Raw genomic sequence first — 26,585 nt, 5'->3', positions numbered from 1 at the left:
CACACAACCTATCAGATAACGCTACTGAGATTTTTCAGTAAACTGATGAGGGAAAGCTGAGTGCCTTCTTGACAGCAGTTTACCAAGTAACTTTTTCTCGTTAGCTGTTGATGTGTGACTAAAATAAGTAACTCAAGTCCTGTAAAATGAATAGGGTAAGGGAGTGAATTTAAAAACACTTGGTGCAATAAAAGCAGTATCTGGTGTAGTTGTACATCCAAATGTCCACTAGTATTTATCCACTTTTATATCATTATTTTCCTAATAGTATTTTGTTCTCATAATCCCACACTAGAGGAACTGACACCTGAAGTTGTCACTGGATAACCAGGCATACATTATTTGCTGATTGGTCCAACTGGTCCAGATGACTCCTGGAAGAAATGGTGCAAACTTACAGCCAACGAGGCAAATTTTTGCGCTCCCTCCACAAGGTAACTGCATGACCAGTCATGCAGTCTTACTATATCTACTGAAGTGAGAAAAAAACAAATTCCCATGCTATTTTATATTTTCAGGCATGTGACTTGACTCTCCTCATTTTAGCAAGATCAAGATGGAAGTACTAATTGCTGTAACAAACATTTTCCCTTAACACAACTCACAAAGGATTCCTCTGAAAGTAGAAAAATGGGAAATACACTTACCATGTAGTGATTTCATTCCCAAAGTATATGATGGTCTCCGTAATGGCAGCGACTTTGGGAGAGAAGGGTACGTGCTGGTGAATAGTACATCATTTGGCATGGCTTGGTCCAAGAGCGAGGCCCGCGAGGTGAAGAAGTGGTCCCTTTGACCACTGTAAATACTCTCATCTGACAAAGTCCTTTGCAAGGCACGCCTTGTGGTAGGAGTGCTGGGAAAGGGAGACTGACAGGACAGAGTGTGTGACTATACATTCATAAAAACAAATAAAAAGAAAATGAGAAAAAAAAAATCAATAAAGAAACTTTTGAAGTCTATGTTGAAATTGTTTTTTAATTTTTTTTGTTGTTGTTTAAATAAGAAAGCAAGTATTAACACAGTATTTTTTTCAGAGTGGATAGAAAAAAGATCTAAAGGAATCTGCTTCGAAGGAGATTATAACTAGATAACATATATAGGTCTTTTTTAGCCTATCTCACATTCTACCTTTTAAATACCCGTCAAAATTCCCCTGAAGTGGAAATCTCAGGCAGCTCTTGCGGATTCTAGAGCTGACGTGTAGCAGAGATAATGTTTACAGAAACAGACTGAATGCTGCATAAACCAGAGTTCTCCCTTGTGCCCAAGGGGAGGCTGCCTTCCTGCAGGCAGAGCACCAGCAAATGCCAACTAATTAAAAGTCTCATATTACTGAACAACTAGGAACGCCCACCACCGCTTTGATTCTTCAGAAGGATTTGAATCAAAATTAAGTAAATAGTCCCATGAGTAAGAGAACTTGTGTCTTACCCCCACCATCATCCCAGCTTCCTCCATGCTCCACATCGGAGAAAGAAATGCTGTGGTTAGCTTGGAGTTACATACTCTCTGGTCAGTGCCAGTGAGCTGCTATCAAAGAACACATAACCATTCTGATCAGCAGAGACACTGATTTTCATGAAACCTGTAGCACCATAACTATCTCTAAGACATAACATTTCTTTACGGTTCGGTTAAAATTTGGTCCAAAGGCTTTCATGAAGAAACGGCAAACAAAAAGGAAGACCTCACCACCCCCATTTGCTGTACACAGCAAGTTTAAACAAAAAAGGAGATAAAGAGATTTCCTGAAGGAGTGATTAAACATTGTAAAGAGTTGCTCATTTGCACATAAAAATAGTTCTCTCTTCTCAGAAAGAGGAAAAAAAACATTTAAACAGATGGTACTCTACTCCTGTGATCAAAATCCTACACTACAAGGTGGGAGAAGAGCGTGGAGGAGGTACTATTGGTACTGTACAGTGGAAGACAATCTGCCAGATTTTTTTTTTTTCCCAAAATGTTACAAATTTTAATATTAAAAGACTGCTGCACGTTTTGGCTTCATGATTAAGAATCAGAAACAACTAACATTACTTCAGAAAACCTGCTATCATCAAAAGACAAGGAAGGAAAGAGAAGCCATGTCCCATGCCAACTTTCTAATACATCAAATTTTCCCTTCTGTATTGTATCCCTCAGGACATGCCCATCACAGTATGAAGCTTGCATATACACTCTGGTACACAGTAGTCACTATGTTACATTAAGGATCAAACTTTTTTATTCTGAAATTCAAAATCTCAGTCAGCAGGTTCACGTTACGATCCAGTGAAATCTCCCAGTATTTGTCCTGAAGTGGCAAAGGAAAAGAAAGAGCTGCTAAGTCAAGCAGCATTTACTTGAGGGTGGTATAGTTCACTTAGTGTTAAAGAATTAGGAGCTGGAATCACCAGTTAATATCAGACATTGAGATTAAAAGGTTGCACAGATATGAACATCTAATGGAGTTGGAACAGAGGCAATATGAGTAGGAATTGTCTTCTGGTAATAGAGCAGAGGGAAGAGAAAAAGAAGGGTGACTTGTCTGAGAAGATATAATGCATGAGTAGTGGGTAACAAGATAAGAAAGGCTGGGAAGATAATAAAAAGGCACACAAAACACAAAATCACAGCCTAGAACAAATTCTACTAGCAAACAAAGCCTTTGGCAACCAACAGACAGGAAGGAGGAATATTTTTGGTCTTTGTGCAGTGAACCAATGATGGCTATTCTCTTTGTCTTTTCTTTTTTTTAAACTGTCAAAAAAATGTATGCTGCAAGAGCAACTTTTTTGTAAGATGAAATATAAATAATGCAGTGGGCAGAAATGACAGTTACTTCTAAAATGGTAAAGATATAATTTATTCATGTGATAGAATGTTATTAACCTGCTGGAATTTACCAAAAGTGTAACCTGAGTTAACGTACTTTCCACAGTCACCAGGAAACAAAGATCAGGGTAAGAATTGATTTGCTAACCCCAAAGCAGAAAAACAACAAACTTGGGAATATACACACACTTTTCATGGTATTCATGTTACCTCTTTAAACAGAACGGAATTTCTTGGAAAGAGAACAATCCCCTTGCTCAAAACAACCAAAAGGAGATGCTCACATCTCCCATGTCCCACTCCCCTCAGAACTACCACAAACCTAAGAAAAACATGTCTTGCCATTGGCAAGGTTTTTTTTTTGCCTCCGTCCTCAAAGGTAATATCTGAAATAATCTGTGTACAGAACCTAGCACTTACAAGCTTCATGAGCCACTTTGGGTTTTTACAAGCAAAGAAAGAAGTTGCAGCTCTCTCTTCTGCATGGTTGCTGTGGAAACCGTTTGGGCTCTAGGTGATGAGCCTGGGCTGTTAAGCACTGACTATACATGAAGACTGTAGAAATCAAGATGTTCTCTTCAAAATGATGGATTTTTAAAATTAATATATGCACTTTTGTGTTATTATACATATTTTGAAACACATCAGGAAATATTTCTAACTATTCTGTATAAATATTTGTTTAAGTCTAGGGAGCATTCTTGGTCCTCGTGCAGTAACAGGATTAGAGAGGCATAAAAGCGTGCTTTTTGGGAGGAGTTTCAATACTGCCAAGAAGTCACTGTCTAGTGATGCAATCAGAGGAGAATAATTCAAATGCATAAGACGACACTACAGGATTTTCCATGAGCCAGCAGTCCTAAATGTTATTGCAATTTGGCATACTACTCTCTTTAAATTTCACACAGAACTGTAATATTGCAGTGACTGTAATAATGAAACTGTTCCCCAAATGTATTTCTCTAGTAGGTAAGTCTGTGACAAAAGGATGACTTTTTCTCCACGATGAGAAGTCAGGAAATGCCTTGCATTTTAGTTTCCTGTTAAGGGTGATAATAGAAAAGATCCTATCTGAGAAACTCTTGAGTCCAATGCAAAGTCCAACCAAGTAAGCTCTGTATGAATGAACGCTTCAGCTCTGACTGCTTTGATCAGCATTTTCTACAACAGGAATCAAGAGCTTCATGGCCTTCATCCTTTTCCAAATTGTGAAGCATTTGCTTTATTAGTTGATACGCCTAGGCAGCAATGAACTCAATCATTAAATTCTTATAAAATATAACTTTACACATTTCTATTTTGTAACAACAGAACTATGACTCGGATCAGAAGAGGACCTCTACACTGCTCTTCACATATTCTCAGACTTCACTTAACTGGGACAAGCGATAGCCAGATGACAGACTCTTTCTTTAACATACCTTAAAATTCTTCTGGGATTCAGGTGTTGGGCTATCAAGATCTATCAATTTCTTCAGCTCTTCTTCAACGGTGGACTTGGATGCTCGTTTCGGTGATGCTCGTAGATCTCTTGCTGAAGCACGCAGCCGAGGGTGGGCCATTTCATTGCCATCACTCTGGTGACGTCTTAAATGAAATGGAACACACACATTCAGGTCTCAAAGCCCTGGGGCAGGAGGCATGAATGAAACAGGAATTATAGCACCCTCAAGACTTCCAAAGAAAAAACCTAGGTGGGGGCACAGAGGAGGGAAGGAGTTTCGCTAATACAGTAGAGCCTCATGTTAATGAATACCTGTGGAAGCAATAAACTTGTTTAAAAATGAAAACTACCAATACACTTAAAGGTTATCATAATACATTTTCCCAATACGGGACTGAATCTATTAAAATAATGTTTATTCTGTACAAAACTAAATAATGTCAATGTCTTCAAAGAGCCCAAAAGCAGCAAATCCCCATGTTTCTTTAATCATTTAACTGGCTTTTTATAATGCAGTTATCACAAAGTTTCACTATCTCCTTTTGACAGCCAGTTATTGGTAACATCTAGGGATACTGTGCTTGACCCAAAAAAAGTCAAGAAGGGTTGAATAAATTACTTTGAAATAGGATGAACCACTGGCTTTCCAAGTTCTTTTTCATTGTTTTCCATTGTTCTTAAAGGAACAATATTTTCACTAGTAAGTTGTTTCTCAATTTCTCTTCCAAAAGAGATGGTTTCAGGTTGTAATGCAGAGAGATCCTAGCTTGCTTTAAGCCAGTTAAGAGTGGATACTGGGAGCAATCTTAGCAAGGCAACATGGAGTGCCACAGAGCTAATGCATAGCATGCATGTTACTACTACATGGATGAGAAGCTTAAGGAAAACTCAGGCTCTACATTAAGAGGATTTTTAATATTTGCTCAAAGAGCATTTTGAGTCACCTTTAAGAAGTCCCAAGGAAAGATAAGCTTTAATAGGACTGAAATCCACACAGCTCTCTAGAAACGATTAAAAAATATCTTTTACAAGTTACAAGGGAATGAGATTAGCTAACTATCAAATATTCAAGCCTAACTGCAGAACTCTAGATTAGAGATTAAGTTCTACACAAGACTAGGCATTCTATTAAATAGTCTTGAGCTCTGCTATACAGAGAAGTGTCACAAATCTCAATGCTTCTTTACAATTAAAGCAAATAACCAAACAAGAGAACCAAAAAATAGTCTTACTTTCTTGAATCCATAAACCCCACTGAGTTTATTGTCCCTTCTGGCTTTTTCCATCCAATGAGATACTTGCTAGTAGCACCCTGGCGAGGGTAGAAAGTCCTAGGACCAGATGAGGAGGAAGAGGAGGAGGAAAAAGAAGGTGCGAGCTGGGGAGAAGTAGCAGAATGAAGCTCTTCTTTAGGTGAGCTTCTGGCACTGGTGAAAACAACCGGGCTGGCAGAGTGTCGTGAGCTCATGGTACTAGGAGGAAAACACAATAAAGACAAAATTTGCCGCAAATGTGTATATATGCACCTTGTTTAACTATTTTTAAAGCAGAACTCTGGGCACAAGATGTTACTCTTATCAATAGTGGGTAGAGTAGCAAAACTAGTTTGCTCTTCTTAAGGGCCTTCCACCAATGTTTCATTAAAAACATCTCACATAGTAATGAAAAATTTTGTAAGCAACCTCTAAGGATGCAACCACTGTCCCCTCATTCCCCTTCATAAATGGGAAATCTAGGGTTCACGGTCATTAGGCAGCTTTAAAGTAATACAAGAGATTGTAGCTGAATCAGCAAAAAAGAACCCAAGTCCAACTTCTTGCTGGAATTCCTGGCTGTGGAAAAAAACATATTTTGAAAGAACTTAAGCAACAGGAAACAGACCCCACAACAAACCAGAGAAGAAACCCATACATCTTTCAAAAGAGGGCTTCCTGGATTTTGCCTGAAAATCAGTTACCATTTGCAAAAAAAGACTCTTCAATTGAGAAGTTTGAGCAGGTCTCTAACATATATCACAATTTGTCTAGACAGAAAAGAGTTGGGAAGACCAACTGCAGCTTATTGTTGGAAGAAGGAAGGGGGCTTTAGATGGGAGCTATTCTTTGGTTATGCTGATATTCAAATCTGATGCAACTTGCATAGTATCAGGAGCGCTAGGGCTTAAGACAGTATTTACTATAACAACCTTAAAAGGTCAGGCATTTCCAAGTACAGTTACAGGAAAACTTTGTGTACAGCCTTAATACTGAAATAGCGTTATATATTTGGAGACCAGTTTTCTATCAGCTCTCTACACAACTTCGCCACATTTTCATCCCTGTATCCAACACTGCAAGGAAGGAATTTGAAACAGATGGCCCTGTGGTAAAGAACGGTTTCTGACTGAGAAATAAAAATTAGCTGGAAGGCTGAATAAAGTCACTGAATAATCTCTTCTTTCTTAGCTTAACAGAAAATTCTTCACCACTCTTCATATCTTGATAAAACAATGCATTTTCACATCTCTCTCTCTTACTGAAACAGAAAAAAGAATTTAAGGTTAAATTTATGTTGCCACCTGGGAAATTAATCTCACCTACATTTAGCCTTATAGAAGTCAGTTAGGTATCTCATCTATGCCACTTGTCTGGCTTCTGCTGTAGTCAATGGAGAAATATCCTTAGGAAGTGATTCTCCTCATCTTAAATTAGGTGTCTCAGATACACAGGGAGAATTAATGCTTTGGAGTTTCTCCTCTCTCTCCACTAACAACAGAAGGAGTCTAAAAAATCATCTTCAAGTATGTTTCATTTTCATATGGCTCAGGTTAAGCACCATGAGTCCCAACAGTTAAGTGCTGTGGATTTAATGAGGAGTCTGAGCGGACTGTAGTCCTTCCACCTCAAACAGCACCGGCTGCTGCAGCTTATGCTTCCATCTAATGTACATAGGGATGGCTGTGAAGTCCCTCACATCAGGGGTAAGAGGCATCTCATATGTATGCAAATCAAATGACAATACTACATATTTTTTATTATAGAATTATTTTTTTTCTTCCCTCCATCTGTACATTTGAAAGGCCTATACAAAAGACGGCAGATTGGGAAAATATAGGAAGAGATTTTCCTGTCCATCAAGCCTGTATGTTTCGCGCTGCACATCACAAACTTCGTATTTGTGACAGTGAACAGAATTTATAGCAAGAAAGCAGAGAAAAATAAGAGCTAGGGGGAGAGGCAATAAATTTCTCTTCATTCCCCTTTTCTCTTCTTTTTCAATACCGAAAGAAAACTCCTACACATGCTAAGTAAACCAGCCCATCTGTCAGGCATCACCACCGCAAAATTAAACCGTCAAGATTTGGGGAAAATGCACATCTTTAAAGAAAACATACGGGGCTATTTTTTTTTTTTTTTCATCTTTACCCCCTTCTAAATACATTCAAGAAGTGGAGAAGTCTTTTGCTTCAGTGTAGGAAAAGGGAAGTTCCAATCACACTTCAGAATTCTTTAATCCATCAGGCAGTTCTCAAGCAAGTGCTAGCTGTGAGAAAACATTTCTTGATAAAAACTAGTAACAACTCCTAGATAGGCTGGTAGTGTTGATCCTTAATATTACTAGGCAAAGAGGGTAAAAAATGATGTTCAGTGTGCTCTACATAAAACTTATATATAAAATGCAGATGTATATCTAATAAAATGTTATTTTATTAGATATCATATTGTATACATATATTGTGTATTTTAAGTATTATTACTTTATTATAATATGTATCATATAATAGATGCCATGAGCAGCCTGGCAAATAAGCAAGAGAACTAGCATACAGTTCTATATACACTTTTCTTTAAAGTGTATTGCATATTTTGAGCTGTGGTTTTACAATACAGTATTTTGGGAGGATATTCTGCTTCAGGAACTATGCACAGAACTGTGGATATGACTGAAGCTTTTCATCCTAGAAGTAAACACATGTAGGCCAACAGGATACTGACAGATAAAGAGACACACTTGTTAACTGGAAGGATATTTGGAGAGCAAAAGGCTTTGGATAAACTCTAGAAAAACTAAATCAGAGCTGGAGTGCTATGGTAGTGATGGGAAGTTGTTAAGAGTATTCGACACCAGGAAGCATGCAGAAGATTCCTCTTACTGTAACAGACACATGGATCGGCTTGACAGTCCCCCACCTCCCACCTCAATTATTGAGACATGAAGGATTAAATAAAGGAAAAATTCACATATTACATGACAATCTACAAGAATTGCAGATGAGCCATTCATAAAAGTATTCTACTATCATTAAATAATATTTCAAGTATCTTAAAATTATTACAAGTAAGGAAAAATATACTTGATTAGAAATAGCCATGATTTTCCTTTAAGTTTTGGTAAGACGACCATAAGACACTGTACAGTTTAGGTGGAAATGGAAGTCTGATTTTATTTTTTTCCTAGGGAATTCATGCCATCAGTGCATATGGCTTCATTTAATGACATTCAGCTATAACGATTCTGTATAATTACTGGCCTACATAATGCAGTTCTCCTGGGATGCTAAGAGAAATCTGCACAATCATCAGGAAGGACTTTGGGAATGGGGGTGGAGAAGAAAAATAAAAACCAGCCAGAAGCTCTGCTGTAAAAGTTAATCACTATAATTTACATTTTGCCACCAATTCTCAGGTACAAGTTCTTTTATGCACCATCAAATGATCTGAACACTAATTATCGCTCCTGTCTTCTACAGACACAAACACTCTAATTTGTGGTTATTTTCTTTTCTTTTGTCATCGAGTTCTTTTTAGGGCCAAATTCCTTTTCTTCTTGCTCAGAAACACAGCTCTAAAGACATTACAGACATTCTGGCATCCACAGGCAAAAGGTAAAAAAGTGAGAAGCAACAAAGGATAACAATTTAGAAACTGATAGAGAAACACACCAATTAAGCTGTACATTTCTCACAATAAGTAGCCTGGTTCAGAATCACCCTGTAGTGTCCCCTCCTTCACCTCCTTGAAGCAGTCAGCTGTGGTTACATTTTGCAAGTGCCAGTTTAACAAGCTTCCATCTCCACAGAAAGAGCTAGGCGAGATTTGGGAGCAAACAGCCGGAGCTAAGGTTTCCTCAGGTCAGCACTGCTGTTCAGTGTGCAACCACCAACCGAGGATGCCATGAGAAACAAAATTAAAGCTTTTTAGCCCAGACTGTGCCTTTGCTTTATTGTGAGGCATCAAACACATGTTCTAGTCTTCAAAAATAAATAATAAAGAAGGAACACAAGTCAGTCTCTTTTTTCTCCACCAAAATAAACGTTGTGGGTGCAAGGATTGCAGTACTTCTCAAGTATCATGCCCCATGTGTTCTACAAATTGCTACTACTCCTTATTGCAAAGAGCTGCATTTTTAACATGTGATTTTTAAATGAAACTGGAAAAAACCTGCCAACTGTTTTCTCTAGCATAAAGTCTAGGGAACCTTAATCTGGAAATTTCAGTAACAGCCCCCCCCAAAACATGCAAAGAATCACTTCAGTACTATCAGAGAAGCATCACGTAAATTAATCCAAGTCAACCAGAGAAAATACCATGTTTGGAGACACAATGCTGTCAGATAATAAATAATGAGACAACATCCTGGACTTAAGTTTTCAATCAAGTTGCAAAGAATATCCATGGAAGACAAAAATGAGAGCTGTCAGGGTACGCCTGCCCTGCAAAGATACATTTCCTTCTATTAAATTTTCTTGGCTTTTCTACTGAACTAACCCTATTTTGTGCTCAGAGAAGAGGAAACCAGCATCCCAGATGTACAAAGGTGCCATTCCCATTAGGCACACCTTTACAGTAAAGCTTCCAAGAGTTACATGTAAGTTTTCCAGGCTTCTTTGAGTCACTTCTGAAAAAATCCTTCCAAATGGAAATGTTACTGACAACTTTATTGCACCCAGCATTTTGTACAAGAATCTCACATTTAATGCTACTGCTAGTTACATTCAAACAAGTACCGCAGGGCACATGGTAAATTCTAATGAAAGTTAAAAAAATGCATATAAACATGCTTGTCTTAAAATAAAAGGTATAAACACCTGTAGATAACCACCATATAGATTTTTACCTTCAAGAAAGGGGCATATGCTAACACTGCCCAAAATCTAAGTAAATCCCTCTGCGTAGTGTTTTCTACAGACTTGCTTAAGTCCTTCATGCACACATAGCTACTAGAAACACCAGTCTCAAAGACCTGGGTGGGAATTATACCAACTGAATATAAGCTTTAGTGCCAAAAATGGTCAACCAAGAGAGGCAGAAAACCAGACCAGGACTACCATTAAGAGATTACTTAGTCAAAATTACCATGACAAAGTACATGGAGACCATTCACTACATTACAGTTTTTATGACAACCCCCTATTTGCAGCTACTGTATGAGGAGTTGTTAAACTGTCTCATAAACATCTAGCCTTGCATAAATGTAGCTTTGCTCAAAATGATTAGTAAAAATTGCTTCAGACTTCCAGTCTGTAGGTATTTTAGCTGCACACTCAAAACAGAGGTGCCTTAAGAATAAAAATGCAACAGTCAGGCTCTACAAGGCCAACAAATTATGATGATCGCATGTCTTCCTTGAGAGCTGTTTTTTTTTCTTGTTGCTAGTATGCCACAGTATGAGTATTTTTCATAGGCACACTGGATACTTCTTGGGAGATGGGTTAGGAAAATGGTCTAAAATATTTTTTGCCTCTAGCAGCTCTGATTAACTTGTAAAGTGGATATCTTCCATCTGAGGCATTCAAGCACATTATACACGTACTTGATACTGCCAATTTTACAAGTGGCAAAACTAAGGGAGAGAGAGAAGGTGATTGTAATGTGTCATACTCACAAGCTTGCAGCAGAATGAGATTAAAATCTACATACTAGCACTCCCAAGCAACTTGCTCTCAGTATTGATCGTACTGACTGCAAGCAGATATCTAAATAAAAAGACTGAGGAAAAAAATGCAAAACATCTGAAATGTGTACTTGCAAGACTAAAAAAGAAACCCATATTAAACTGTTCATTAATAAAATGGACTGATCTCCTTTCTGATCCACATATGAACCACAGTTGTTGCAAGATATTCCTTATGAACACATCAGACACATGTCTGTCTTACATTAGTTTAGTAGCAACAGTACGGAATACGCTCTCAAAGACATTCTTTAGTATTATAAGCAGTAGCAGATGCGAAGACTAAAGGTGGTCTTAATTTTCAAGCTTTCTGCACAGTAAGATCTTTCAAAACCTCTCTCTTTAACATCCACTTCTCACTTCTGACAAGTTAGAGTGAGAATGGGAAAATGAGTGTGGAGGGGTCAGTCTCATAAGAGGTGAAAATTACCTTGTATGCGAGACAGCATCACTAAGACTATAAGCACTGTTCTCCCTCGTTAGAGGATTGGAGGCTGGTTGACTCTTGCTGTGAATATCCAGGCTCAGTGAAGACTCAGCCTTTCGGTCCATGTGGCTCTCTTTTTCTAATGTTCTGTCTGCAATGGAGACCACTTCGCTGGAGCTATGCCACAGAGGTGCCACTTTCTCCTTTGTTAGCCCTGTACGGGGAGAGGTTGCTGCTCCCAGGGAGGCAGTGCTGCCGTGGCTAGGTCCGTAGGAAGTGGTATCTATGCCACTATCAGCTGAAGTCCCTTGAAGGTAGTTGTAGCTGTTCAGCTCTGATTCGGTGCGCTCTCCACTGTCATACCATTTCTCATCACTGTGAGCACTGGAGGCATTGCTGGAGAGAGTATTGCTGCTGGAATGGCTGGAGTAGTGGCTGTCAGACTACAGAAGAAAACAACAATCCAAAAAAAACACACCGGTAGGTTTATTTCAGAATTATGACAATAAAGAGGAGGAAAAAAATGGTTACACAAGTCACCACTGCACAATAGGACCTCTTCTCCCTTGAGGTATTAGATAGATGCATTGAGGAGACTAATACATGCTAAAAATTTCATTCCAACACAATGCATATGCTCTGTTCTGGGTGCACATAAAAAGCTTTCATATGGATTTGGAAGCCATGTCTTAACTATTCAAGGAAAACCAGAGTTGTTTGTGTTTTGTCCCAAAATACTTGACACTGTTTCCTTTCAAGCATAGTTCTGCTCAGCCCAGTCCAATGAAATTGGCTGAGCTGTGCAGACTTTGAGTTAGTTTATAACTACTATAATTAAAAGTATTCTAATTTTAAGACTCCAATGTTTTACAACATGAAACATAACAAATCCACAGAAAGTGCATATATTATTTTAATAATCCAATTGCCTATCAAAAGGCTAAAGTAGGGCAAAATAACCACTGCTCATCCTACCCCTTTGTAGTAGGGTATATCTCCTCCTCGTCAGGAGTGTCCTTTGGAAATGACCACTGAAATGCCACTTAACTAATCTGAAATTGTTTTCCAAAAGGGAGAATTGCAAGAAAGTAAGCTTTAATGCAATGCTTTTAAACTGTCCTATCAGGGCATGCCAGTGTCTGGCTGGCCTGTATCTTCTGTCCGTGGTTACAGCTCACTGTTACGAAGAAACCGAACGCCCTCAATTCCATAGTGGGTGGAATACCCCATTACAGGAAGAATTTCTTGCCATACACTCATCATTGCTTAGTATCTCACCTACCTTTGGATATTTATATCCATGTGGATTCCTTAATTTTAGTTTCCATCTACAGAATTTATCTAAGTTCTGATCTTCTATATAATCAGAACTGAAGCAGTTTTTCAGTAGGCAAGGGACTTGTTTGGTGACCAGATGGCCTAGGAATAAGGGATAGGATGGAAAGGAGACTTAGAACCACCTTTCCTATTTGTCTATCCCTGGAGTTTCACTGAACAGCCATGGGCAGAGATCCCAGCCAAATACAAAGATACTGTTCCTGTTTTCACTGGAAAAGAGGGAAAACAGAGAATGGATGTATACCGAGAGCAAGAAGTCTCAGCATCCATGCTTCTTATTATACTAAAGCAAGAATTGACAGAAAAACAGGAGGAATATTAAGTTGATCTGGACTCCTAGTTATTTCCAATTAAAGTTACTGCTCTTCATTAGGAACTACATCACTCCCCCCATCCATCTGTTCACATAATAAAGATTTTCTTTAACAATGACTAAATGAGAAGAACGCAAGCATTAATAATTCCAGTACTGCATTTTGCACGCAAGCTAATGAGTTATGTATTACATCATTATACGGTCAAACACATCTCATGGAAAACAGGTCAATCTAAATATAAAAATTAGTTTGTGCTCCAAAGAATAGGAAGACAGGTGTGGAGGTGATGTTTTGGTGCTTTGTTCTTGGTTGTTTTTTTGATTTGTTTTTTTTTTTGTTGATCTTTTTTGGGGGGGGGGTGGGGGGGTGGGGAGTGTGGTTTGTTTTTTTTTAAATAATAAAGATGTGCTGTTATGAATTAATAACCTAAAAGCAACACTGCCAATTGTATTGAAAGAAGAATGCTGGTAAGCAGGAGCAAGTAACAGGAACTAATTAAAGACTTTCTCACACCTAAATAAATGCAACTAATACTTTCAGTATAATCACGCAACACAACTCTGTCTTTTAGCTGATTGTACAAATAGATAAAAAAACAAGCCATACAGCTTACTGAGTAATTTAAAGTTTAAAGGGTGCTTTTTTTTTAATTCTAGTGACCTAAATAATTTTCAAGACATTTTAACTTTATGAGCATTACTGCATTTATCTATCTCTCTGTATGTAAATCAGGAAGCAACAGTCTCCAACAAGGTTTGCATTTCTAACTCTGCAAAGACAGAAAGGCAGAATTTACCATTTAGACCTTAAACATGAATAAGACAAGAAAGAGTTTTTTTTCAGCAGGATTCCAGCAGACCTTTCAGACAAAGTCTTCCAACAGCGTGCAAGGTAGGTCATGGAAAGGAAATAATAGTTACACTAGATGAGGAAAACGGAGAAAATACAAACCCCAAAGCAAGATTACTATTCTGTTTCAGAGCAGCAGCTTTCTGAGTGTCGCATTATAAAATATATTAGTAAACTTTAAGTCTTGTATGTGAGGCCTAGGAATAGCTTTGTAAACTCCTACAAATCCTCTACTTATCACAAGATAACAGATAAGAAGTTGCTGTTCAACTGGCAACAAAACTTTATTAACCGATAAGTATTTCTGTCGGCTGTGCTTAGCTTCTGTAGGAGCAACAGGTCTGCTGTACTGCTTCCTCCATGTTCTAGTAGAGAACAGGGCTTGAAGATTTTTTTCTTTCCCTTTTTTCAACTGACACTCTAAATATAACTTTGAACAACACTTTTAGTATCAAGAGCTTGTGGAGCAAAGGCAAAAACATTAAATAATTCCTTTTTTAGGATAACTTACATGACCCTGCTTATTTGGAGACAAGTGAACCACAGGATCCTGTCTCATCAGTCTTCCACTGGGGCTTTCTCTGAAGGATGGCAGTACTTTTGATACTGCTGGGAGATGGCATGTTGGTTCTGCAATACAGCACACAATGATGTACTGAAGAGCGTATGCAGCGCAACAAACTAAGAAAATGTGTAACCTAATTTTACACTGCCATTTTTCCAATACTACCATTACCCAAAAACTTTGGATACCTAATACGAAATTCATTCCAAATAAAAAAAATACATACTGTGACAAAACACAGGTAAGTGAGGGCCCATTCCTGCTTGGCATAAATCAGTAAGACTTCACAAAAAAACCAGCAGCCACCATCCTGACTTCTGTTAGGACAACTTGAATGGTATCATGCCCCCATCATCCTCCAACAGCACTCTTATCAGAGCATTAGAGCAGCGGAATATTAATTTTCACAGTGTATTGACATTGCATCTCTATATGCACATTGCCTGTGGACCACAGATTAAAAACCCTGAAGATCCACATTTCCTTAAATTGCATTCTACACAAGGCAGGGCAATAGCAAAAGTCTACAGCAATCACTTACATAAACACATTTTCTCCAATAAAACTACTGTGCATATTTCTTGTCAAAGTTAAGGTGAGTTAAATAAACATTTTCTAATTGAAGAGACAGCAAAAATGTGTTGAAATCACAATATCCCCTTAAAAATTGCTGGCTGTGAATGTGGAAACTGCATAGATGTACATAAGGAATACTTATTAAACTAAACCTGACAAAATTGGATGGAATTCAAATCACTTGTCTTACATGGACACTCATAGGGGTGTTCTTTGCCAATTAAACTTATTTTTTTCCAGGAGATAAATAAGGAGGTCTAGACAGTGTTCAGACACAGCCTGTCAGGTAGGTAATTGCCTTTTCAGAGCCCAAGGTCAGTATTTTAGAAGAACCTCTCTCAGTTGTGACTTCTTACATGTATTTTCCCTCCTGTGGTTATGCAATGTTCTGCACTTCTAAAAGTGCTGATTTTAAGTAGAATATCTGCTTATTATGAACATCAAGTACTTAACAATACCCATGGTAATTAGCAGTGCTTTCCCCAACACAGCTACAGTTTGTTCATCTTCATCTGCAGCATTACTAGCTTTTACAAAAACAAATGAAAAAGGTTTTTTTTTAATATAAAAAAATAATAATAGTAGAAAAACCCCCAAACCCAAACTTGATTCCCCCTAGCAAGTGGTAGCAAGCAGTGTCAGTACACACAGAACAAAGGTCTTCTGTAGCTAAGAATGGGCCAGGAATGAGTGAGCGTGTGGATTCATTGCACCTAATGCCTTATTTACCTTGAGACAGATTATCCCAAGTGGAAATGTGCTTATTTGTCACAGAATCAAACTTTCTCCTAGATTCACCAGACTGGCAATAAAGTCTCCAGTCAGAGATACAGCTTCCAACTGCAACTCTATGAATGTAGGACAATACACAAGAGATAAAATATAGGGATTATATATGCATTTCTCAGCTTTTGCCAAATACCGGAGCCGTCTCTTCTACCACACAATTTTTCCTGTTCTTTTTGGCCTTATTTATTTGTTTTGCTAATATGGTGACACCTGACATTGTAGAACAGAACTTGCTGGCAGCTCCACTCAGTGCCAGCACCAACACCCAACTGTTTGTCTGCAAAAGTAATGCTGAGCAAAAGATCAGTTTTAGATTTGTCGTCACCATCACACAGTATCAAAACATATGTGATTAAAAATCGTTCTGTCAAAATGAGAACTGCAGATCAGTATAATCACAGCTTTGTAGGGAGAAGTCGGGGGGAGTTGTGACAGAGGGACTGACAGATGGCTTCAATAACAAGGCACAGCTCACTGAGGTTGTGAAGGTGTGTGAACAAAGTACAACTCCAGAACTTGAGGTTGGCATGTGCCTTAGCAAACTCCTGCTGATCTCCCTGAACCCTATTCTGTGTTCAACACCAGCCACTTACATAGAGCAAAAGCTGTGATGCAGTAAAATGATCTATCTATATGTGTAATAGAAAAAGTATCAAATTGTTTAATCTATGGTAACAAAGTTACAAAAAACCCATCTAGCAATTTTGACCATGGTCATCACATTGGATCAACGCTGTTTGTAGACAGGACATTTCCACTGGTGTCAGTCTCAATGATATCCACTTGAGTCAAGCCATAGCTGTAGCAAAAGGTCTATGTGCAAAAACTTCAAATGAAGGCTTAACAATGCAAATTCTCAGCACCCAGCTGTTTTATGTAGTTAATATGTTCCCTCAGCTGACAGCTTAATTGCCAAGTGCGATGAAAATGTATATGCTGGTGGAAGGTGATTACCAAGCTATAGATTTACTTCACTATTTAAACTTTAATTGCATTTTTTCCATTTTGTACATGGTATTTTTATAGCTTCAATGATCAAACAATCAATTTGCATTTATATAGCACCGTTTGAAAGGGAGCATCACAAGCACTTTAGACAAACTATGCAAAAATTAAACTAAGCCAAGTCACTCGGGAGAGTAGGTGAGGTCAAACAAGTCCTCAACAGCAAGACAAATTAGTAAGTGTGTCTACCCAACTGCTTCTAAAAGGACAGAGTTTTTCAGGGTAAGAGCATTAAGGTAGATTTAGTCCCACAATCAAATGAAGAACTGAAATCAGTTCTTCCTCAGGTGATATTCATAGGTCTCAAGGAAACAGACTGCCCAAGCTAGTACATGTTCCAGACCTAATTATTCATCCTGATGAACAAGGTTAACTTTCAAAGGCACTGAAAAAAACGTGCTTAAGAGGGTTCTCGCTCTGCATGGAGAAGTATTGCCAAAGTCACCTTGTGGTTAGCACCACTCGCTCACATTGTAAAGAATTAATTACCTACCCATCTGGTCAGCGATACTATCCTCACTTCTTTGCCAGCTGGGTGTGGATTTGCCGCTACCACCCGTATCTGATTGCGTGTTCTGCCTGTCAATGGAAGCAGGGGATCTACGGCTAATTCCAAACCTGTTGTAACACCCCAAAAAACAAAGCAGATAATCATTTTAAACAGGCATAAATCTCACATATGGGAAAAAGAGCATTTCTAAGAAGCTAGTGGCAAAAACCAGGGCAGACCAATGCATAGAACAACTGATTAAGGGATTTATATGGCTTTTCCATTTAACGTTTGTGGCAGCTCTCAGGACCCATTTAGCACCTTTAATGCATAAGATTACAGTACACATTAATTCATTGAGCATCTTCGATCAAGAACATCTGGTTACAGTACATGCAATTAAACAAAACAGACCAAAACATCCAGAAATAAAATTATTAATCTTCATTTACATAGATGTTTACATGGACAGATGACCAGACCATTACATGATTACAGAAAACTGACCACAATGAGTAAAACTTGAAAGTCTGGATAAAAGCCACATAGGGAAATGAGGTGTGCTTATCAGGAAAAGATACCAAGGATGGATCCTTTTAATTGCAAAAGCATTACTTCAAACTAGTCAAAGTGAGCATCAGAAAGTTTGTTGGGACAATCCCATGGATCTCAGCCACTTTCCTCGGTTCTAAGCAAAAGACTAATAAGGTCATACCTAGGTGGTACAGACATACATGCAAACAACATAGATTCATTTGGGACAATATTACCCTGCTAAATATTTTAAATAAGTGTTTATAAAGTTGACTGTATTGGTTATGGATTCCCAAAATGTGGGGGTTAAAAATTCTGTAAATTATTAAGTTATTTGATCATAAAATAATTTGAGTGGACTAGCGTAAACTAAATACAGCTGTAGGAAAGCAGCAAGACATGTATACCGATTGCTGTAGAATAAAGCATACAGAGCAAAAGGAAAACTCTGTTCAATGGACTTTGTAAATCCTGCTAGATTAGTCAGACGGAATTTGGAATCTCAGTAAAGATATAGTAAACTTAGGGGAACAATCTAATGATAAAGGAGACACACAGCGTCTCTGTGCTGTACCGAAGTTTACATGCCTTCATATGCCTAAAAGCCTGTAAGAGTTACATCTATAATTCTGTATTACATATAAAACCCTTACAAGTCTATAAGAATTATAGTTGGGTTCAGCATTAGCAGATCAATCATTAAGAATTCGTCAAGAATAATGCATTTCTGAGGTCGTTTTTTTTGTGTTGTTTTTTTTTTTTTTTTAATCAGACATACCCCAAAGGAAAAAAAATTCCCCAAACTCTACATGCACACAGTAACACACAAAAGAATTACAACAAGCTGATATATCCTATATCTATCAAGGAGTTTCTCTAGCTTTAAGTGTCTAACATAATAACAGAAAATAAAATACCCAAACTGCGCTTTCTACTCACTCTACTAGCTACAGACCGCCCCATATGACCTCCAGTGTAAAACAGACATCTGCCCAGCTGTCAGAACAAGCTCAATGTGGTTATCCCGTTTGAAAGTTCATGTACTTGTTAACTCAAATGAACCTGCTGAAGAAACATCATATGACTCAGAACAACAAAATCCCACTTCCATCCTTAAAGATAAGCAGCTGAAACATGCCTGTACATGCAGCACAGCTCCAAAATGTCACATTTCGAAATTTGGACCTTCTAAATTTTACCCAAACATGACCCTACTTCCCTTTTGTTCACCACCCCCTGGTATGGCCAACATACAGTTTGATGAATAAAAAAAAAGTGAACAAAACCTGGATATATCTACCTTCTGAATACAAACAATTTAAACTGAAATTGCATGAAGTGAGCAATGCTTTTCCTTTTTTATTCACACAGACTAGATAGGATTTCACTTAATCAAATACCTAAATTAAACATGATGAATCAGTACCAATTCAACACATGCATAAAAAGCCTGAACACAACATTTCAAAAGCTGATGGATTCTTTAAGCACTGATCTGAGGTAATTTTTGAACTTCTAAGACTTGTATTTTGGGAAGATTATCTTTTCATGATAAAATAACTAGAAGTTTGTACCTGAAATAAAAAGTCAAAACCCCAAGAAACTTTGATGCAATAAAGTTGCGCTGCATTAAAGTTTTACTTTCTATGCATTGCCCTCTTACCTAAACTCCATAATGTTCATATGTATAAAATCAGTCACTTCTGCATTTGGCATAGTTTATCATGTGGGATCTTTTTTTCCAGGATTAGAGATATACAAAACCACCATGTTTCTAATTTTATTTCATTAAAATCATTGCTCTACTAATTGAGCAGCAAGAAATGTCTTTAGATTGCCTTTTTTACAGGAAGTGGACTATTTAAAAGCAGGAATAATAAATGCACATGGTGCTATACTCTATGCTGCTTAAATATATAGCCCATTAGGGTATGTAGGAATGAAATAAAAAACTCAAAGGAGAACTCTATCTGGATTAAAAGAACAGTGAAATTGTTTAAATATACATTTTATATATATATATATGTGTGTGTCATAAGAAGAAACTCATTATTTTGGTATTTTTGAATTTCATTTTTACATTCTACAATCATTTGTTACATATATGTACTTTCAGGGAAACACAGGATAAGTATATAAAACACACATACATACATCAAGACCAATCTAGATATTCTCAAAGGTAGTGAAGTTTTTGCCTATACCCAGCTTAGGATATGGGCCAATAATCTAGAAGAGGCAGCAGTTACTGCTCTTACCGGTGTCTGACAGAAGTTGGACTCACACCCATGCTTCCAGTCATTTAAGTTTCACAAACTTTCCAAATCTGTCATATCATGCAACAAGAAAGAAATGTATACACAAATTATGCAGTTGAGATTTCCTGCACTGGGAAATCTCAGGGACTGACATACCTAAAGCACACTGGAGCCTCACCTCGAGAAGATTACCTTCAGGACATGGTGCCCCTTGACCCCTACTCCAGCCCATCCTTCTCTCCAACATCTTAGCAATTGAATGCTACAATATCTCTCCCCTATTTTAACAACATATATGGGTTAATCACTGACCAGCGCTACCTGGTACACCCAACATCCCTACATCTGGCGATCTGGTGTCTCAGACGAATCTCAACAGAAGATGCACATGGAACTGCAATGATTTTTAGTAATGTGACAGACATTACTTTGCTTATTGAGGCAAGGTAAAGCTTCCTTCATAATTACATTTTTCATGCTTTCCATTTAGCCTAGCAGAAAATGTTTGGAAAGTCCTGAGTAAATATGATTCATGTGTACAAGGACAGTATGGGAGGCAAAGTGCTTTTCCTATAAGAATAGAACATAATAGTCAAATAACTGGAGTTTAATAAGTGATTTTTCTTTTTTTAAAAAGCATCCAACAGGGAACATACAAAGTTCACGTATTAATTACTTCTTTCATAATTCCATTTAAACAGTGTTTCCTTGAACTAAATTAAAACTTCAAAACCAAAAAGACTATATAAGCAAGGTTTCTAGGACACATCTCTTTGCTGAACTTGCAAAATGCTCAAAGAATGCTGTAGTGAACATATGTGTATAATTAACTTAAAAGATGGAAAAGGGTTGGGATGGGTGCTGGTGTGCTCTGAAGCCAACTCAAAACAAAAACCCCAGAGTGTTTGAAAATCCCTTCCTATTGAAGCAGTTACGAGTTGTGATGGTCTAAGGACACACAGCAGCAATACCTTTTTTGTAGAGCAAATGAGGTAGTTGGAAAAGCGCAGACAAGCTATTGGGAGCACAAGCTGCTCTTCAGAATTCAAGGCAACATATAAATGCTGCTGGCATGAATGAGCCAGGAAGTATGCAGTGTACGAAGAGGTTAAGTGCTTTTTCCAGCTGCAGAGCTCTGGACACACTTCTATTTAGTTTCCTTACAGCAAAGCTTAATGGGTTTAGAGCAAATCTCCCGATGTCAGCAGGACTTAAGCACAAACTTAAATAATGACCTGAACAGGCCTGATAGTCTCATGAATCAAAGCTTTCATGAAGATGTGCAGCAGAGAAGAGATGGCCTCTTCAGAAAAACTCAAACTAAGCTGCAAGGAGAAGGACAGGGAGGACAAATCTTCAGTGCTCTGGAGCGAGAAGCAGCACTTGTTCAAACACATGCTCAGAACCATGAGCTGGGTTCTCAGGGCTGACACAGAGCAGTGTCCCCTTACAGGCACCTAAACAGGCAAAAGACAGTGCCTTGTGCTAAGCAGTTCCTAACAACTGGTATTTAATCTTACTACTAATATATTTTTTTATAATAGCGAAAAAGATACTTTTACTTTATAAAAGACCCAAACCAGAATTCATTACACACAATGACCTGCAACGTACTCAAGACGACTTCAGAGGGAAGCTTTGCGGTGTGAACTATCAGCAGTTTTGCCCCTTCATCTTCTCTATAGGAAGTAATTTGGAATGTGGTAGACAGCTCTCCTGCTGCCAATTATTTTTTTCCCTACTTGGAGATGCTTGATTTATTGCTCCTTTCAGCGCTCTCTGAAAATTATACAGATTTAATTTCCTCCTCTGCAAGTTGCCCCTTACGTTGACTTTGGTTTGCTTCAGAGAGTTTGAAGTTTTCTGGAAAGTTGAAAGAGCGCGCCTTAAAACAGGATGACTGTGAATATGTGAAAAAGATGCTAGCCGTAGATTACTTAACACTTTTGTGCCTGCATGTCTGAAGTCTTAGTTGCACTCAACACTACTTTGCTTCAACTATTAGCACAGAATGCAAAGTCCCAAACCTATTACTTAGTTTATTTTAGAATCTAAATCTGTGAAATGAATCAATTTGCAACATGAAACCAGTACCTTTAATGAAGATTTTTAAATACATAATGATCCCTTTATATAGTAACCTGAGCAGTTGTAGACTAAGATCAGAGAGAGAGGTTAGGTCGCAAAGGGAAGGTGGAAGCAAGGGATTTTTAAAACTGACTTTTTCAAGAAGCATGACAGTGATATTTGAAAACAAACATGTTTTAATGCATGTAAACAACAGCTGACAGGAGGCTGGAAGCTGTCCTTCAGTTTAATATACATTACAACAAATGGAACAGAGAACAAAAAAACTGCCTTAAAAATATGAAAAAAAGTCTGGTGCCTACCCTTCTGGCATAGATTTTTGTCTGTATGTGCCCCCACCAGAGCCAGTCTCACTTGAGGATGATAAGTTGCTTGGAGAATTACGGCACTGTTGCGATCGTGCTAAGGCAATGGATGAAACTGTGACGTAGACATCAGAACCGGGAGACAACCTGTTCAGAGCAAATGAACCAGTTGAATCAGCAATAGCGTAACACAAAGCATGATGGACAACATCCTGCAAATTGTCATATCAGCAAACAACATGGCACCACGAAGGCAGCAGAAATTAAGTCAGTTGAAGGATCAGACATTTTCCCCTTATTAATCTATTGGAAACCATGGAAAATCAGCTGTAAAAAGCTGGATGCAGGGGAGTAAAAGAGAGGCAAGTGTGGGAGGAAAATCCCAGCACACACTATGAAAACATCCCAGTTTCTGAAGTCCTGATCTGTTTTTACACATTGCTTGTAATGAATAATGAAGCATGACATTCCTCACCCAAATACCAAACAGAACAAAATATTAACAATTCTCAAAACAAACTCTTGCCTGGAATTTAAACTAACTGTAGTCGCTGTCTTTGCAAACTCTGTCAAAAGTATCAAGCCTGTCTCTATGCCACCAAACTTGTCCACATTAAATCACAAGGACTAAAAAATGTAATGTTATTTATAAATACCTTAACCTCCCCTCTAAAAAATTAACATTCTAATATAAAACTATCTCAACATTCCAGAACTCTTGTTTGAAAATACACACCTGAGTCATATGAAGCCTTCTCTTGTCAGAATAATCGTACAGCAAATAAATGGGCTAGAGTTGCAACACATGGGCAGAATGGCTGGAAGCAGCAGGCTTATACTGCTCAACTCGTATATCCTGTTCTGTAGTTGAAGGCTTTTTTAGATCATTTTCTGCTTTGTGCATTTCATTTCCCAAACCCCAGCTGAATTCACTGCTGCTACCTAGTTCTTTGTTCTACTCAGTGGTGACTGAAGGCATTCAGAACTTCTGCAGTGATTTAAATGGAGTTTGAATCATGCCATCCATGAACATCAAAACCCTACTGTGAACGCAAACCTTTACTTATTTTAACTAGGAAAAATACTATAACTTACACAAGTTAAATAGCAACTTAACTTTTAATATTTAAAAAAATGCATACTGACTTCAGTGAAACACAGAGTTGCCTCAGTACACAACTCGCGTCTGGGGATTTACAAGATCTTAGCCTAGCCACTTCACCTCTACCTGTAAAGGAGCGGCAGATTTTAATCGGCTCTCACCACAATACCGTAATAACTTTTAAAGTTCAAAAACTCTTTTGAAAATGAAAAAAATATTGCACTGATTAATGTTACTTATGTATGTGTATCTATCCAAAGACTGCGTGCGTGTGTATATATACCAAATGTGCATTTGTCGCCCTTCAGTAGTTTGCAAAAAAGCAGTAAACTAACAAAATCTTAAAATGGAAAGAGCAGTAGGAATGGATCAAACATCTTGATCATCTGGAATTTCATAAAGTGCATATGACTAATAGTAACTCTTTTTCCCAGATGAGAAAGTAATGATCTAACACCTGACCATCAGAAGTACCATACCAAATCCAGTAATTCCTTTCTAGTCTACCAAACTGAAGTTAACTTCTCACACTTATAAAGTAACAATTCTGAAATATTTGATTGCAAAGAACACAGTTCAAGAGTTGGAAACTTGGGGAACTGTGAGCCAAGCAGTTCATTTTCCCAGTGGTATGTTATAAAGAGAAAAAAAAAAAAAAGTTCAGCCAACAAGAGTATGTGCTTTCATTAGCATTCACCCACCTATATAGGCACATACATTTAAACTCACTTATGCTTGCAGAGCAATACACAGTTTAAAAGTATGAACTTTTTCCCCAATACTAAATTAGAATTTATGACAAGGAAACAAATTACTTCTCAAATAATTTCTGTAAAATTATTTCCTGTTGGAAAATGCTTACATTTTCACTTCAGCTTCAGCTATGCCTTTTCTTTACTTCCTATGCCTTACCAAAAAGTGACAGGGCTGTTCAGAAGGAAATGTCAAGATTGCAGAACTATGTCATGGAGTTATAACTCATTTACAAAGATGAAAGACCTCGAGGGCAAACAGAATTGTATTATAAATGTGGTCTGAACAACAGCAATGAACAACCAGTCAGATAGCACACGCTATTATTTAAAGCAGCAATACATTTTGTTGGTACAGTTCACAATAGCACTAAAAAGCATTAATAGTGAAAGACGTTTCATTTTATGTGAAACACATAAATAAGACAAAAGAACTTTAGAGTAAATTAGTTTGAATTGACTTTTTGAGCTGCTTTGAAATCTATTGATGAAAGGCACTTCCCAAGACAAAAGGACTATTGTGTTAGCAGTATGCCCCTATAGTTAAGATATTCTGTGCTTGTCTTTTATTTATAATTAAAAGCCAAACTAAAACAAGCTATTATCTATTTCAAAAGACAGCTTTAACCATTTTGGAATTTAAGTGCATGAGTCCCATAATTGAATTTAAAAATAGGCCAAGCGTCCATTGCATTAAACAGATACATTGCAGTCAATTGAACTGGGATTATACCAGGCACGATTTAGTTCTAACAGATCTAGTTCATCCTCAAAGGACTGGTTGAGTCTTGCCAAGTATGGGAAGAAACTGATCTTTTGCGAAGGCAGTGAGTGGGATAGGTGTATGTTTATTTTGTTTAGTATGACAACACAAATGTCGAAAGCATCCATCTTGCTCTTAATAAATTAATTTCCATGTCATTAGCTGTAATTTTCCCCATGTCTTTAGTATGCATAGGTATGTAATATACACATCATAAGAAAAATGTCAGTCCAGCATGCTTTGTGACTATGGCCTAAGGCAGTCTTTAGTCTTTATATGATCACACACAGGTGCCTTCTCCCTTAGGACCTTTGCCCCATGAAGTTTTAGTTTGTACTACAACTTCTTCTGCAAGATCTGCACAGCTCAGAAGTGAAGGAGGCACCAGCTGGCAAAAGAGAAAGGATGGCCTTATAGTCAAGGCATTTCAGTGCTGACTTAGCAAACTGAATATCTTGCACTTGCTGCAGCACTCCAATATGACCACTGGCATACTCATTAAAGAAAATTTTACGTTCATTGTCACTAATTGCAAGTTTTGCAAAGGCCTTATTTGATTCCAAGGCCCAATTTACTCCTGAGCTGAAAACTTCTCAAAGCAGCTGAAGTCAAGTGAAGCTGTAATTTGAATATATACAATATTAACAATGCTGGGCATACTTCCAAATACGAGATGCCCCAAATAAGACAGAGCAAATGATTAGAACATAATTTCTCTCTCTACCTTTGTTCTTAATCTGAAGAGGGCCAAGGACATCTCCTCTCACACAAGAGTTTCGAAAATTAAGTTTAATTAATACCCGTGAAGCATTCAGAAACTATATGGGCACCACTATAAAGCTTAGAGAAATTAGGAATTAGTAATTGCATCTTTACAACAGGATTTGAGTGCTATCCAGTAAATAGGGGATGAAGTAATGAAGAGGAAAATGAAATATTAAATAGGTCTTCTTTAATGAGCTGCATCCACTGTGTGAACCGAACGAGGCAGATGTCCTCTGTTAAATTCTCGTAATTTAATCAAAGGAAGTATCAGAAAATACGGTTACACAAGAGTTCTGAATAAAATTGCACAGCAAATCTTAATTCTGGCATGCTTACCTTCCACGTGTTTCATTTTTGCAATCCTGATAATACTGCAAGATGTGACAGTTCTCTGAAAACACTGACTCAACGCTCTCATGTTAAAAAGGAAACTGAACCACTCAAAAAGGAAAAAAGAACATCAGCAAT

General features: G+C 37.8%; 1 protein-coding gene across 12 annotated transcripts in view; it reads right to left on the bottom strand.

Moving 5' to 3' along the window:
* SIPA1L1 (signal induced proliferation associated 1 like 1) overlaps nt 1-26,585 on the bottom strand; it is a 225,431-nt gene that overhangs the window by 8,558 nt on the left and 190,288 nt on the right. For 8 of the 12 annotated variants that reach the window (XM_049825433.1, XM_049825432.1, XM_049825431.1 and 5 more), the window contains 8 exons: nt 22,733-22,882; nt 17,554-17,678; nt 14,637-14,755; nt 11,625-12,064; nt 5,494-5,733; nt 4,239-4,404; nt 1,435-1,533; nt 648-891 (listed from right to left, as the gene is read on the bottom strand). In XM_049825433.1, coding sequence (XP_049681390.1) covers nt 648-891; nt 1,435-1,533; nt 4,239-4,404; nt 5,494-5,733; nt 11,625-12,064; nt 14,637-14,755; nt 17,554-17,678; nt 22,733-22,882 — 1,583 coding nt within the window. The remainder of the gene's footprint in view (nt 1-647; nt 892-1,434; nt 1,534-4,238; nt 4,405-5,493; nt 5,734-11,624; nt 12,065-14,636; nt 14,756-17,553; nt 17,679-22,732; nt 22,883-26,585) is intronic. The other 4 variants (XM_049825440.1, XM_049825439.1, XM_049825441.1 and 1 more) reach the window with 4 other exon arrangements.

This window comes from Accipiter gentilis, chromosome 22, assembly GCF_929443795.1.
Source record: "Accipiter gentilis chromosome 22, bAccGen1.1, whole genome shotgun sequence".
Classification (NCBI taxonomy): domain Eukaryota; kingdom Metazoa; phylum Chordata; class Aves; order Accipitriformes; family Accipitridae; genus Astur; species Astur gentilis.
The sequence above is the reverse complement of the archived record's forward strand: the minus strand, read 5'-3'. Positions and strand labels throughout refer to the sequence as shown.